Source organism: Nothoprocta perdicaria, unplaced genomic scaffold (assembly GCF_003342845.1).
Source record: "Nothoprocta perdicaria isolate Ctin4 unplaced genomic scaffold, notPer1 scaffold_116, whole genome shotgun sequence".
NCBI classification, from domain to species: Eukaryota; Metazoa; Chordata; class Aves; order Tinamiformes; family Tinamidae; genus Nothoprocta; species Nothoprocta perdicaria.
In genome coordinates, this window is record NW_020454272.1 from 251,955 (window position 1) to 267,002 (window position 15,048).

At 41.5% G+C, this 15,048-nt stretch overlaps 1 protein-coding gene across 1 annotated transcript in view; it reads right to left on the reverse strand.

Annotated features, from left to right (window-relative positions):
- Positions 1-6,594, reverse strand: part of CDK17 (cyclin dependent kinase 17) — a 51,148-nt gene extending 44,554 nt beyond the window's left edge. Inside the window, exon 1 of the mRNA XM_026053453.1 lies at positions 6,446-6,594. Coding sequence (XP_025909238.1) covers positions 6,446-6,563 — 118 coding nt within the window. The 5' untranslated portion in view covers positions 6,564-6,594. The remainder of the gene's footprint in view (positions 1-6,445) is intronic.
- Positions 6,595-15,048: the final 8,454 nt, after the last annotated feature.

Below are 15,048 nucleotides of genomic sequence, written 5' to 3' on the forward strand. Positions count from 1 at the left end.
TTAAAAGATATCTGTCTTTTGGACAACGAAGATGTATTTGAGCATCACTCAGTCATGGTAGCCCCAAGAGCTCCTACACTACAGGCAGGTTACAAGGTGTAATGTTGGACACATGCTTCTGGTACAGGCGCAGCTGTTCTGTGCTGTGATGGTAGATTACAACTACACTCCCCAAGACAGAAGGAGCTGTAGGGGTGGAAACACACAACACACCTGCTTGTGGTACTGCCTCTACGGTGACACGCTTGCACTGACAAGGGTCGGTCCTGAGGTCCAATTTCAACACGACCTGTGAGCCAGTGTTAGCAGAAACTGGTTGTTGTACCAAGTCCCCGTGTGCAGGGGAGTGCCGTGCTCTCCTGCAGAACCTCTAATGTGCTTGGGAAGGAACACGCTGCCAAGCCGGGAGAGAACAAACCTACGGGTCTCTGAAGCGTGCTCTCAGGCACTGCATTTTTATGGTAATTTCATTTTATCAGCACCTCCGCGTCAGCAGAGCCTCCAGGTTTTGTGGGAAGAAGTGAACTGAAGCAGAAGGAAGCAGGAACAGGGCGTGTGGGGTGCGCAGCAGCCGTGGGTCGCGGCAGCTGCCCCGCGCAGGCCCCGCGAGCAGCGTCCGCGCAGAGGGGCACGGACCCGAAGGCAGCCTCAGCCCCGAGGGCAGGGCGCGAGCAGAGCGACACCGAGGGGCGCCCGGCCCTGACACCCCAGTACAGTTCCAGCCCCACGGGCAGGGTGTGAGCAGAGCGACACCGAGGGGCGCCCGGCCCTGACACCCCAGTACAGTTCCAGCCCCACGGGCAGGGTGTGAGCAGAGCGACACCAAGGGGCGCCCGGCCCTGACAGGTGGCCCCTCTTTTTACTAAGCTCTAGTACAAGGGAATGACCCCTATCACTTTGGAGGACTTTTTTTTTTTTTTTTTTTTTTGAATATTTTTATACTGCTTTTATATTTTATATTAATTTATATAAATATAAAAGAATATTTTATACATAAATACAAAAGTATACCTATTTATATAAACTTTCCTCCACACGTTAAGAGGTCCTACTGATTTATTACGGGATGGTTATTTGTGCCCTCATGTTTTCAATTTGAGAACCGTGTCCTGAAGCCTGGTTGCAGGATACAGAATCACAGAATATTTAAGGTTGGAAGGGACCTCTACAGATCATCTAGTCCAACCTTCCTGCTCAAGCAGGCACACCTACAGCATGTGGCACAGGGTGGCATCCAGGCGGGTTTTGAAGACCTCCAGAGTAGGAGACTCCACAACCTCCCTGGGCAGCCTGTTCCACTGCTCTGTCACCCTCACAGGAACAAGTTCCTCCTCACCTGGAGACGGAACTTCCTGTGCTCCAGCTTGTGGCCATTACCCCTCGTCCTGTCGCTGGCCACCAGTGAGAACAGCCTGTCCCCTTCCTCCCTGCATTCTCCCTTCCTGAACTTATACATATTAATCATATCCCCCCTCTGAGCCTTCTCTTCTCCAGAGAAAACAGGCCCAGCTCACTCAGCCTCTCTTCGTACGAGAGATGTTCCATTCCCTTAATCATCCTAGTTGCTCTTCTAAATACAGTTTTCCTTGTACATCCAGGGAATCAAACACAGCAGCTGGGAGTTTCTTGGCTGTACAGAAGGTGATTTCTAATGACTTCAGCTACAAAGATATTCAGATGGTCTGGCACAGTTCTGTATTGTGTCCATTTTTAAAAACCTTCTTTCTTCTTATCAGAGTAGTAACTAGTCATTAAGGCCTCAAACACTTGCACACATTACAGCAGTTGATCTTTCCATTACTATTTACATTTCTGGAATTAAAACAAAACTATTCAAGTGTGAGACTGGATCCTATGATCACACATCAAAAGAAGACAGATATATCTTCATGAAATACACAGACTCCTTCTATCAAAACCTCATCTATTTTTGTTTAAAATGTAGGAAACCCACTATATAATGGTTTTCCTGCTCAACTTTTACTTATGTATTTATTGATTTAAGTGTTGTGCATGTATTTATGAACATATCCTGTAATTATTCTTAAAAGCATACTTTGAGCTTATGATAATGTATACTAGTATATTAGGCAATATATCCCTGTTTCTCACTCTCATTAGACAGAATATTCATAAGTATTCAAAGTATCTGCATAAATGACAGATAATTAGACTTTAAATATGCATGATTTGGATGTTACTTCTAGCCATATTTCATTAGTATGTCAGTGGCAAGGAAAAATTTCAGGAGCAAATTTAGTTTTCAACTGCTACAAATTGCCATTTAGTACTTTTAATATTAGTCTAAATGTATACATTAAATTAAAACATGGTATTAAAAGAACAAGCCAATGCAACATTATCACACTTGAATCACAAGAGAATTAAAATTTAAAAAATCCAACCAATTAGTCTTGTATGCTGAAACCTTGAAGAGCATGAAAGCTTCAGTACTTGAAAAAAAAAAAATACCCCAATGTATACATGGTAGAGCTCACAGTTCCTAAGGCTTCAAATGTTTAAGTACACCAGGCATTTTGTTTTTCTCTGTATTTTTAGTTTTTATGTCTCTAATTATGTGATGCTGCCTCACCCAGAAGCCAATTAGGATGAAGCCAATTTGTAAGGCTGATACAATCATATCCTGGTTTCTGGTCAAAAAGCAATTTGATGCTGTAGCAAAAGGTACTGTTGATTACTGTCAGTAGATAGCTCTGAGCTACTGCCTTTGAACAATACGGCTTGATCCCTGTTAATCCCATTATGCTGCTGATCAGTAAGTGCCATGTGCTGAAACTGTACTGACGTAACGTGATGAAGGGGGCTGTGTGGAAAAGGAGACGGCACACAAAAGATTAGCTGATTTGGTGGTATCAGTGCACTGCAAAGAAAAGTTATGTATCTATTTTTACACCTGTGAACCACTCACAGGATCATCTGTTCTCATTTAAGAACACTGTTCTTTAAAGTAAGTCTTCGAATAACCCAAAGTTGGAGCTAAGACACAAGACGTTGCTGAAAACGGGTGGGCATAAGGAGAGGTCCCTGGTATTTCATGCATGCACATAAATGCACATTATACACCTAGAATTGCACTGCTGAACTCCAGTTCAGTTTTTAATCAAGATTTTACAAGCTGTGCACGTAAAAATCAGATAGAAAAGAGCATGTACCCCAGGTCAGCAGAGGTCATAGCTCTACATAGCTCTACAACCTCAGAGGTCTTGGAAAGGACATTTTATATTTTCAGGAAGAAAAACCTAACATATAAAATACTGTCTTCTGGTGAACATGGATATGAGACTGGAATAAGCATGAGACGAGATGAATGAAACCTCTAAAAGAAAAAAAAAAAACAAAACAAAGCTACTCAAAAAAAGCATTAAGTCCCATAACTGCTAAATCCAGTTCCTCAGGCCTTTTGACTTGCTTCTCAGGCTAATATTGAAAACATTTTTATTTAGATTTTTAAAACATTCACATCTGGCACAAACAGCTGCTGGAAAGCTTCCGTTCTGCAATCTGCCATTCCTGTCCCTCTCACAAGGAAGGTTAATGACATCCTGCCACATTTCTAACAGTAACACAACCTGTAACTACATCTCCATTTGCACTGGAGCCTGTGCTTCACACTGTCAGCAGGGACAAAGCTTTGCAACAAATACAGTCTCGAGTTTTAAATCTAAACAAAACTTAGCACTACGTAAACACGTTACATTTAACGAATCACCAGCTAGTATTTTTTTCCATATAAATTAATTTCTGTTCTCCACTTTGGAAATTAACTGTCAGATATTCATGGATAAGGCACCGATTCTGAATGGAGTAAAGCTGCCATGAAGCAGAATCTGCTTAAATACCTTCAGTATTCAGGACCTACCCCATGCCAAGAGCAGTTGCAAACTCCTTCGCATTCCCTCCCAGTTTTGCAGTCCACGTTGCAATCACAGTGAAGACAGACAACGTATGAAGAATTACTCTGCAAAGACTCTTCATACCCCTGAGTTAAACTCTCTGTCATTATGATTTGCCTTTTTTACTAACCTGTTTTCCAAGTGCCTCTATGAACAGACCCAAGGATTGCAAAATGGGCACATTTATATGTAATGTTCCACAAGGTAAAGGAGATGTTTATTCTTAAAAGCAAAGACTAGGGAGATGACTCATCTCAGAAGACTGGAACCACAGTAGGTTTTTAAGGGTTTAATTTTTAAGGTTTTAATACATCTGTGTTCTTACAGGATACTAGATTTAAGGGCATCTGCTCATGTCTTTGATACTTATAACAAGCACAGGCCTATTTACACTCTCACTTTCTAAGAGCAGAGGTAAATTTTCATAATTCACTTTTAGAACATCCATTGAAGTTTCCTTTTTTTCTTTTTTTCCAGACTAAGTTATCTAAACTTGACTTTCTCCAGAAGAGAGAACTCAATTCCTATTTGGGTTATCCAGCAAGTCCAACCTTTGATGCCCCAAATCTGTCTGGATTCTTCTACTTCCAGAATAGCTCCATCAGTGGGAATATTAAAATTGCCTTTAGAGCAGCAGGACTAGCAATAATAGCAAGCACTTTTCCAATCCTACTTTCCAAGGGTTTTCAAAGCAAAAATACAAAATCAAGTTTTATCACATTCATATCTAGGAGATAATACTAATATTAACATTCTACATTTTTTTATTCATAGAAAGCAGTAAGTTAAAGACTATTCACAAGGAACAGTGTATTTCATCCAAATCAAGACCTTTTATTAAAGCATTCACAACATTTTGCAGTTGTGAGCACAACATGTATCGTATTTTGGCCAGTAGAATAACATGGAAAGCAAAATATGTAGCAGTATAATATATAAATATAATAAATATGTAAGTATAATAAATATATAAGTATATATTTATAATATATAAGTAAATGTATAATAAATATATAGCAGTAAAAGCTAAATAGTGAATTTCCAATTAGAAACATCTTTTGACATTGCATTTTTTATCATTTTAAATCATTTTAAAGGATAAATCAAGCTCGTAATGCTTTTGTGATAAGCTTGTAGGAGACCTCTAATTATTGCCTGTTGAGATAATTCTCAGATAACTATCCTAACCTGACAACAGCCTCACACACTGTTTAAGATGGTATACACTCACACTCCCACAAACCAGTTGTTGCATCCTCTCTCCCTTGCAAGATGATCATATGCAGGATATTATCTAAGTTAAAACAACCCTTTTTATCTCTCCTGGATCCAGTTCTCAGCTGAACCAATGCAGTGGTCTGGTTCACTATGCCTACTTCAGGCTGCTGCTGATTCTTGACACTCCTTTGCCAGCAACACTCTGAACACTTATATGAATAATGAAATCTCAGATGCATATAAAGGTCTGAGAAAAATTAACAGAAGTTAATGCAATAGAACCCATGTGTGACAACTTGTCAGAAAGTCTCAGAATACACTCTCTTATGATATTGCTGTAGAAATACTATAATAATTACTTCAGAATACATCTATTTTAGGAACACAAAAAACTTGGTTTGTAGAAAAACTATCATTTTCCAAGCTATTTGACATGACTCCTTGATGAAGAGTGATGAACAGGCTTGGATGGGGTTTAAGTCTACAGGCAAATTCCATTGCCTTTGCTGCTGTTCCCAGTCCTGACAACTTTCAGAGGGACTATTCAGAGTCATTTATCAGAGTGAAGCTATCAAAAAAAACAGTTTGCTTGAAACTTGAGAAAATCCTAGGTGTCAGTAGAGCAAAAAATAACACCTGTCAGCAGGGAAGATGAAAAAAGGACGTTATTGCAGAAGTCAAGGAAAAAAGGCAACAAAATCCTGCCTGGCTGTTACTCCTGCAGCTTGGGTTCAGAAGCAGTATCATCACTAATGGGGACTCAGAGCAGCTTTGCTTGCAGAAGAGCACACAACACCTGCTGGTAACACTGGATGTTCCTAGGTGCCTTCACATTCCTAAAACAAACTACTATTCTGTGATACGAAGAAGTGGCAGAATTTTCAGACTAGTAAACTGCATCAGCAACGGGAAGGTAAGGAGTTTTATTTACTACTTTTACTTATGAAGTTTAGGAATTACTATAAATTGCATCAATGAATAATGAGTTAGGAAAATGAACTAAATTTGAAACCCATACAAAACTGGTGGTTGACTCCCTAGATTCCTGTTACAATGTTTACTAAAAGGGCAGCTATGATCCTGCTAATCACATTATCAAAAGGTACATAAATAGAACCCTTAAACAGCTGTATAACAGTTTGATATTGAAGGGAAGCCAATAAGTGACAGTATGTCAGCTCATTAAGGTAGTAAAATGTAAGAAAAAAGAGCAGTTTTGTTACGGAAACTCCTTGCAATTATGAAAAATGAACATTCACTCACTTGAGCAAGACCCAGTAAAATTTTTTGATTTGGGGGAAAGTTACACTTACCGTTATCTTTGCTGCTGTTTTCTTCAATTGTCATTTGTTCTGCTAGCTCAGACAGGGATTCATCAATGGTCTGGCTCCCACGCAGGGTTAACGAAAGTCTCCTCTTAAACTTTTTCATTCTATCGATATTAATTCTGGCTTAAAGAAGCCTAGAAAAAAAAAAAGAAAAGAAAAAAGTGAGCAAAAATTTGGTTCATCAGAAAACTAAATTAGCTCACATAAAAAACGCAGTACGACTTACTGGAAGTTTAGCCAACATGTAAGTGACCCTTAAAACTAGCTAAGATCATTTTACTGGACTAAATAAAAAAATCAAATTAAAGGAATGATATGAAGAGACTGTCAAAATCCACATGATGATTGATGTACTGTCTGATGAAACACTGCAGCAAGAAGTCTAGATTAAAAAAGTACACTCCTAGTATCTTCAAAAGAACCAATTTAATAGCTTTAGAAATTAGGCTATTTTAAATTTATTTAAGTATTGAGATGCACAAAATCAGGTTCAAATATATCTTCACAGAACTATTAGTTTCAAATATCTACAGAAAACTATTCATATCTGGTTAAATTATCACCCACATTTTCATACAAGTCACGATTTGTGCACAGAACGTTACTCTACATAAAACTATCTGATTTCTTAATGTCCCACAGGAGATTTTTTGAAGCTAATACACAACACTGGATGAATTATTACAAAGGGGACCTCAGTTTAAACTATTTTTACTACTATACGTTATAGGAATGCAGTGCAATACAGCGCAATATTAGGACAATGAAGACTAGAAAGCAAGGTTTACTGCTAAAAATTTGGCCTAGAATTTCTGCAAGTTACTGAGTTTCTCTATATTTTGCCCTTAATAAGAAGGTAAATGGTACCTTATACAGCACCTGGTAACCTGGTACCTTAGATGGGTTGGGTAGCTACAGCCAGAATGGATGTTTCCCTGCATCCAGGCTGAGAGCGTGAACCAGGAACACAGCAGGAGGCACTTGCTCCGTGGAGAGCAGTACAACCAAAAGGCACCAATAACCAAAGCCCCGGAGAGGAGCGCGTTGCTGCAGGCTGGAGCTCACATGTGGGCTCGCAGAGTGCCCTGTGCTTGCCCTTACAAGACAGCCAGGGCTCTCCTGGGCTTCGCTAGCCCCCACGAACAGTTCACCCCATGTTGTTGCACAACAACTTGTTCAGTTGCCCAGAGCCCCAAAGAGTCATGCAGGCAGTGCCAGGCATGCAAGCACAGCAGACCTTGCATCCCGAGCTGCTCGTATGTATTTTCCTGCTTCTATCAGCTTCTTTTACACTGCACAGTGCAGAATTCACATATAAAATAGGAAAATCAATTAAATGCTTCCTTGATGTCCTCCTCTGAACAGAGGGATGCAAGAACTGCCTATATTTAATAACAGGTTGTGAATATGGTTACTTATGCATTGGCAGCATCCCTTTAAGTATACACCTTTCAGCTACCCTCCTTTCTCTCTGCTTAGGTGCTGCATAAGAGAAAGCAGAAAAACTTGGAGGAAGAAGCTGGAAGTGGCTGCTGGTGCCCACGTTCACAGGCCGAACAACCACGAGACCAGATGGGACATTGTGGGAGGTGACACCACGCTGGGAAACGCAGACCTCTGGGTCTTGATTAAGGGACGGGAGCATCTATCACATGAGGAAAGACTAAGTGCGCTGGGCCTGTTTAGACCAGAGAGGAGATCTGATCAATGTATCTAAGTACCTGAAGGGGAGAATGTAGGGAGTTTGGGGCCAAACTCTTCTCAGTGGTGGCCAGTGACAAGACAAGGGGTAATGCGTACAAACTGCAACACAGGCAGTTCTATCTGCATGTGAGGAAGAGCTTCTTTCCTGGGAGGGTGACAGAGCCCTGGCACAGGCTGCCCAGGGAGGCTGTGGAGTCTCCTTCTCTGGGGATCTTCCAAACCCGCCTGGATGCCGCCCTGTGCCCCGTGCTCTGGGTGTCCCTGCTGGAGCAGGGGGGTTGGACTAGATCTCTAGAGGTCCCTCTCAACCTCAACCATCCTGTGATTCTGTGTGACTGTAATAGTCTGAGACAGGCAAGGTAATCACTGGTAAAGTAGGAATTGTGTCCAAGAGCAAGGACATAGACCAGAAAACGACCTCAAAGCTGGTACATGCAGAAATGGTCAGTAACACCTACGTGGGAAATGAGAATAGAAGTTATGGAGATACAGCGATGTCAACACTGTCACAAACACCCCTTTTTCTTAATCCAGTTAATCCATGTCAGACCTCAGCACGACGGATTTCGGTCTCCCTCACCCAAAAGCAGGATACTCTCAGGGTTAACTAAATGGTCACTGGGAACAGTCACTTTTCCTGTTCCGGGCCTGTTTAAAGTAGTTATCTGGAACTGTTGTGTTTCTGGGTTTATTTTATTTTTTCCAAAAGGATGGCCTGTAAAAGCACATACCCTTTGTAAGTGGATTTACTCAATTCTCTTACCACTCTGCATCTTCCTTCATGTATTGTTCTCAAAAAGGATACAAGAATTTTCACTTATGTAATAATACCATAAAGTTACCTGACTGCACAGCAATTTCCTTCCAATTTTCCACTTGGCCAGCTACTGAAAATAAAGATGCTTTTATAGGGAAACAGACTGTTCCTGGCTTTTAATCCTGCAAATATTTAAGCCTACACACTTTTAGTCAGAAATGCCTACTACTGAAAAACATTACATAAATTTTAACAGATATATGGATTATAGAATCCAAGAGATCATCTAAATATTAAGCTTAAATAAAATACAATATTTGGTTATCTATGCATAGCACACTTCTACTATTAGGAGAGGATTTCATGGAGTGCTGAAGCACTCATTTTTACTAAAAATATTTTTTACCTAGATCCCTGCTGAGTAGATAGCTTAATTCTGAGAAACAGAACAAAGCAAAACAGCCAAAATAAAGTAAAAAAAGAAGCAGAAGAGGGAATCCATGTGCAAATGAATCTCTTCCTTCTACAGAAATCCGATGGAGATTGTTTACGGGGAAAAAATGTTCACTGGTACTTTTCTCCCTTAAAGCATCACGGTTCTTGCTAATCAAGCATATACATAAATATTTAAGTGTATATACATATACTTGTCTGTGTATATATATGAGGCATATACACATATACACGCCTATGTTGAGGCAAAGCAGGAGGAGTGACCAGCACTTGGAAACATGTGAACTTCTCAATTCCTTCATTCTCACCAGGGCTAAGGTGCCAGACGCCAATGAGTGCTGGGATAGGAGTCAGGATACAGACTCCAGGGATAGCAGCACTGCTCTGAAAAGGCAAGAATTTCAGAAAAAGGCAATTTTACTTGAAAATGAAAAAAAAATATCTGGGACTTTTTTTTTTTTTTTTTTTTTTAAACTGGAGCTTTAGAGCAGCACCAGTTTTGACTATTCTATTCTTCGAATGCACTAAGTACATTAAACCCACTCTAATCAAGCTGCATCCCCCCCAACTACATGTCACGGCAGACAGGAGGACACCGCTGAACACGACTAACAGAAACTCCATCTTTCTGCAGACAGAATGAGGACAAGCTGCTCCCGGATACAGCCCAGGAAAGCTAGCAAAGACCCACTGCTTCAATTCATACTCTGATACGAAATGAAGGAAGCAACAGAATTTTAAAGACTGCTGCTTCCTACGGATAGTCTTCAATCTAGCTCTGAAAATTGCTTTGATATTTTGTCTTTAGAAGTTACACAATGGAGCGCTACAAAAACTGCTAAATCTAAGGCGTTTTTCTCCTTAAAATCTGCAGAACAAGTAGTTCCCAATATTTACATCCTCATTAAGTTACAATTAAGCTTGATAGTCTCACACTCCCACTTTGCTCTCATCTAATTTAAAAACAAATCTCTGCAACAGAGCATGGAAAATAATATTTACAGTTTTAAAATCAGATCTTAACTAGATGATTTAAATAAGCGGGTTCTGCTTCCCTTGTTCCATAGCAAATTTCTCTCTCCTGTAAAACTTGCAGTAGAGCACCTGACACTCAGGAAAAGCCGAGGTCTACAGCACCTTAGATATGTGCTAGGAGCCTCCTGCTGCATTTGGATTCCACGCTAACAGCTCACCTGGAATTTGCACGCAGCCATTCAACAAACTCACAGGTCTCATATTGTTGAAACAACAGCTAAAATTCTCAAAAGATGCTCAAATTTCCCAAGCCTCCACATGCTCTATGTCTTTAAAGCAGAAAGGGTCTCTCAGTGTGACCGGCTTATGCTGTGTGACTCACCTGAACTCAAACAACATCGGTTAAAATTCCCAGAAATAATGAAATTACTTAGGAGCTTAAATTTTAGCCAGTTTACTTCAGGAGGGTCACCAAGCATTTAGTTCATCAAGATCTTGCTGATTCAGAGCCCTTTGAAGTCAACGGGAACCTGCCCTTCAACTTCACAATAAGCTTTGGATCAGACTAAGTGCTGACTCTTCTGTCTCCAGCCCTTACCTGCATTAAGGCACACCTATATAGAGGAGAGGCATTTTAAAATAACTCTTCCGTTTAGACGTGCGCCACAGTTGCTACTTAACCGTTTTTACAAGCTGCTTTACAATCTGGTAGGTGCTCTCCAAACATCTAAAGGCAGTTTGTGTTCTGGAAAAACAAAAAAAATAAAAATAAAAAATAAAAAACAAAACATTTCTGAAGACTGCAGCTGAAAAGCCAGTGACAGGGGGGTTGTGCAAGAGAAGCCGCAAGCTGGGGCACGGCAGGGCCCTCGCCACGCGCTAGCAAACCCAGGCCTGCAGCACAGGCCAGTGGCACAGGGCAGCTCTGCAAGGCAAGCAGACCTCAACGTGCCCCACGCGGGGGGCGGCTCCACACAGAGCCCCCAAACGCTACTGGTTGCACAATGAACACGGTCCACACAACCAGGAAGAAACAAGAATTGTGAAATTCTCTCTCAGAGGCTGAGCCTCAGGATTACGGTTCTTAATGTTTCTCAAAATCTATTTCCACATTCACCGCAACTTTCAGAACTGAGCAATTCGTCACCACCTTGTACCAGCATTTTAACTACATCAGTTACGTGTCTGTTAAATAGCTCTTGCTTTAAAAATATTTTCAAACACCGTATAAACCATGCACCAAATCAATGTATTTGGCTGCATTAATAATTTTGCATGTGTCCAATTCGGCAGTGTTTCTGAAGGTGATAATCCAAGCTATGTCAGCAAGAGAGGTCTGAAGTCTGAGAGTACTGTGAACATTAATTATAAACAGAAACGGAAAACACCTGGCAAGGATATTGTCCTCTTAATCTAAAGGGAAAATCAGCTTTCCATAATGTTTACATTTAGTAATCTACCTGAATTAAAAAGGTACTGATCACACAAGTGTCTTGCACATGACTTGCTGAACAAACTATTAATTACATTAATGAGAAACATACGGCCTGGTGTATGCAAGATCAAAAACCAAGAGTTTCAAGATTTGTGAAATTCACAGCTAACGCAGATCTTGCTTTCTTATGATCATGATTCCACTCTACAATAATGGAATATAAATATGGCATCTTGGTCACTGCATCTGTTGTGTTTTTTTCTGCTTTTCCTTTTTGCCCATGTAGCACAAAGCCAACTGCCGGTCCTGAGGCCCGAGGGAAAAGGGGCCCTCCGGCGCCACGCACCAGAGCCGGCTCCGACCTGCGGGCACCCACAGCCCCTTGCAGCTTTTTCCTTACTAAAAATCAAGGAGAACTACAAGGAAATCAATAGGGAATCGTGTTTCTGGAGCGTGACCCTCCCTTGCTTGTTTGCAGACTCGCAGCCAAATGGAGCCCTGGCGAGAGATGGGTTCACTCATGGAGACTCATCTGTGGGCAGAGAGGCTTACGGGATAACACGGGATTCTCCCATGGTGCTCAGGAGCACGGATACCCCACTCCTGACCCGCACGGGCAGCTCCACAGCTCTCCAGATACAAAGGAAATTTATGGAAATTAGCCCCCCCCAAATGGAATTCATACTGGGAATACCCCCTCTGGGGTATACCGGGAATACCGCCAATAATCCCTTTGCCTTTAAACAGTAATAAGGGAGAGAAATCATAAGAAGCTTTAAAATAAACCCTTGAAAAGTTCAGGAGTATATGATTCATTAGCGTACTTGTATTGAACTACACTACTGGTACAGAAATTTGAGGGAAAAAACAGCCCTTTTGGTAGAATGTTATTTTGGAAAGGGCCAATTTCGCAGTTGCTACACATACTACATCTTGATCTTTGTCTGAGACTAAAAAGCTTTACTTCAGTAACCGCACCAAAGTTAAATTCACAAAAATGTACACACATATTCACATGCACACACACGTGGATCTATGCAACACTGAAAGCAACATCAATAAAGAGACGGCATTTGATAGCTCCCTAGGTTCCTGTACCAATTAATAGCCCCGTATTAATCATCAAAGGCTCCATTCTCTCCACGGATGACGGGGAAACCCAGCACGGCTCTGATTAAATTGGCTGACATTTAAGCCTACAAAATGAATGAGGTGACTGGCCGGGCTCGCTGCTTTTGCTCGCTGTCCCGCCCAACTGAAGCCCTCTCCTCTCAACAGGGAAGGCAAAAAGCACACGGCTTCGGGACCGCACCACCCGCGCTACCCATCAGCTACCCGTGCTGCATCTCTAAAGGACAGGATGAGCCCTGGAATCCCAAAAACATGTTTGTAATTTTAATAGCGTTGATAAATAAACATGAAGATGTAATGGGGCTTCAGGGAGAAAAAAAATCCCTAAGGGAGAAAAGAACTAACTTCTGCTCCACTAGCATTCTGCTGGCGAACAGTACTAAGACAAAAAGGCAGCTCCCTCATACTGGAAATATTTTAGAGTGACAGATTTACAGGGCTGCAGTCATCACGCCTGGAATCACCTTCCTCAGGGGGGCAAATGAGCCAGTCATGGCACAGAACCAAACGGAGAAGCTCTGGGGCTGGAGAGGACAGGATTAGCCCAGGGCCTGCCAAGGTGCTGCAACCTGCAGAGCCTCGGCACTTCTGTCCCAAAAAGGTCTGGCCTTGCAAAAGCCAAAGCCTTTCTTCTGATCTCCTGATTCAGGGACAAAATGAAGAGTCTCACACTGACACAGCTTCTCCGGGGCTTTCAGTATAGAACCACCACCCGAACTTTCACGATCAGAGTATTCAACATTTCCCTCTTTTTGCACACAGTCTCTAAAATATAAACTCTCTAAAATAAAGTAGTATAAAAAAACAGACACTCTGATTTGGTGAAGCAAGTAACAATCAAAACGACAAAGACTTTTATTAAAAAAAAAAGAAAATCAGAACTGCGCTAGGTGAGCTGTTGAAGAAGCCTTCTTACTGCTGACTTGAAATTTAACCATTAAGGAGGAACTTTCACAGTTCTCATTCAAACAATAAAGGTTTTGAAATTACTAGAACTGCAGACAAAAAGGTCATCATCCTGAAAAATATTTTCCTGTAGTTAGTGCGTGCAAGTCTAACGAGAAATGTTCAAGTTCTGATTTCATTATTTGTTGAGCCCCCGTACATTTTCTATATTGCATGAACGCAACAAAACTCACCCTGCAATCTTCAACCCAGCAAGCAAACCTGAACATTTCCATAACGCCTATATGCTTAGATGCCTGGGCAGGTGAGCGATAGTAAAAAGTCAGTAATAATTTAGAGACAGCTTGTTTCTGTTCTTGCATGGGACTCCTTTTTTTTAAGGCAAGAGAAACAAAATTGTTCAGAATAATCTGAAGGGTGGTTTTTTTGAACGAGTGAGGGGGAAGAAAATGCACTTCAGCAACACAGGGAGGATTTTCAATTAGTGATCAAAGAGACAGCACAGGCCATTTTTTACAGCCAGGCTGAGCAGGCACAATACCTGCACAGACCTATTCTAAAGACAAGTTCAAAGGGGCAGTGAAAAAGCCTCTTTTTTTTCTTCCCCTCTTCTCAATAAACAGACTTTGAACTCCAGCTCAAAAATTTCTTTTAAGAAGTGAACATCTTTAGCAGTGACCTCAGAGATTCCTAGGAGAAAATCTCCCCAGAGGAAGTCCATGAGAAGTTTTCCTGCTGCACTCGTCCTTTCACGGCAGACAAGGTGCCCCAGCACGGGACCGACCTGCAGGGCTGGCACAGGCAGACGCTGCTGCGCGTCTTCAAGGGTCTTCCACATACACACAGAGTGCTCCTTCCCACAGTGCAGTGAAGCTGCAAGGATACCACCCAGATTAATAAAAACAGAAAAAGACACTACCCCTAATGCAAAGGATGATGCAGCTCATGATGCTCAGATGCAGCAAATGCTGTTACGGAAAGATGACACTGGGAAACAAGAACAAATGGATATGAAATTTAGCATAAGCCTTCAGCGCAAGCGCCTGCATCCTCTGCAACAGTCAAGTTGTTGTGATTCTCACTATGCAGCCTCTTTTTCTCTGTATTTTGTCACTTCTGCCTTGGAGATAGATCCCCTATGTGCAGACTGATGGATTTTGAGACTGAACATTGGCCTGTGCCACTAGATGCTCCTTTTCCTCCCCTGTGCAGGCAACTCTCCCCTGT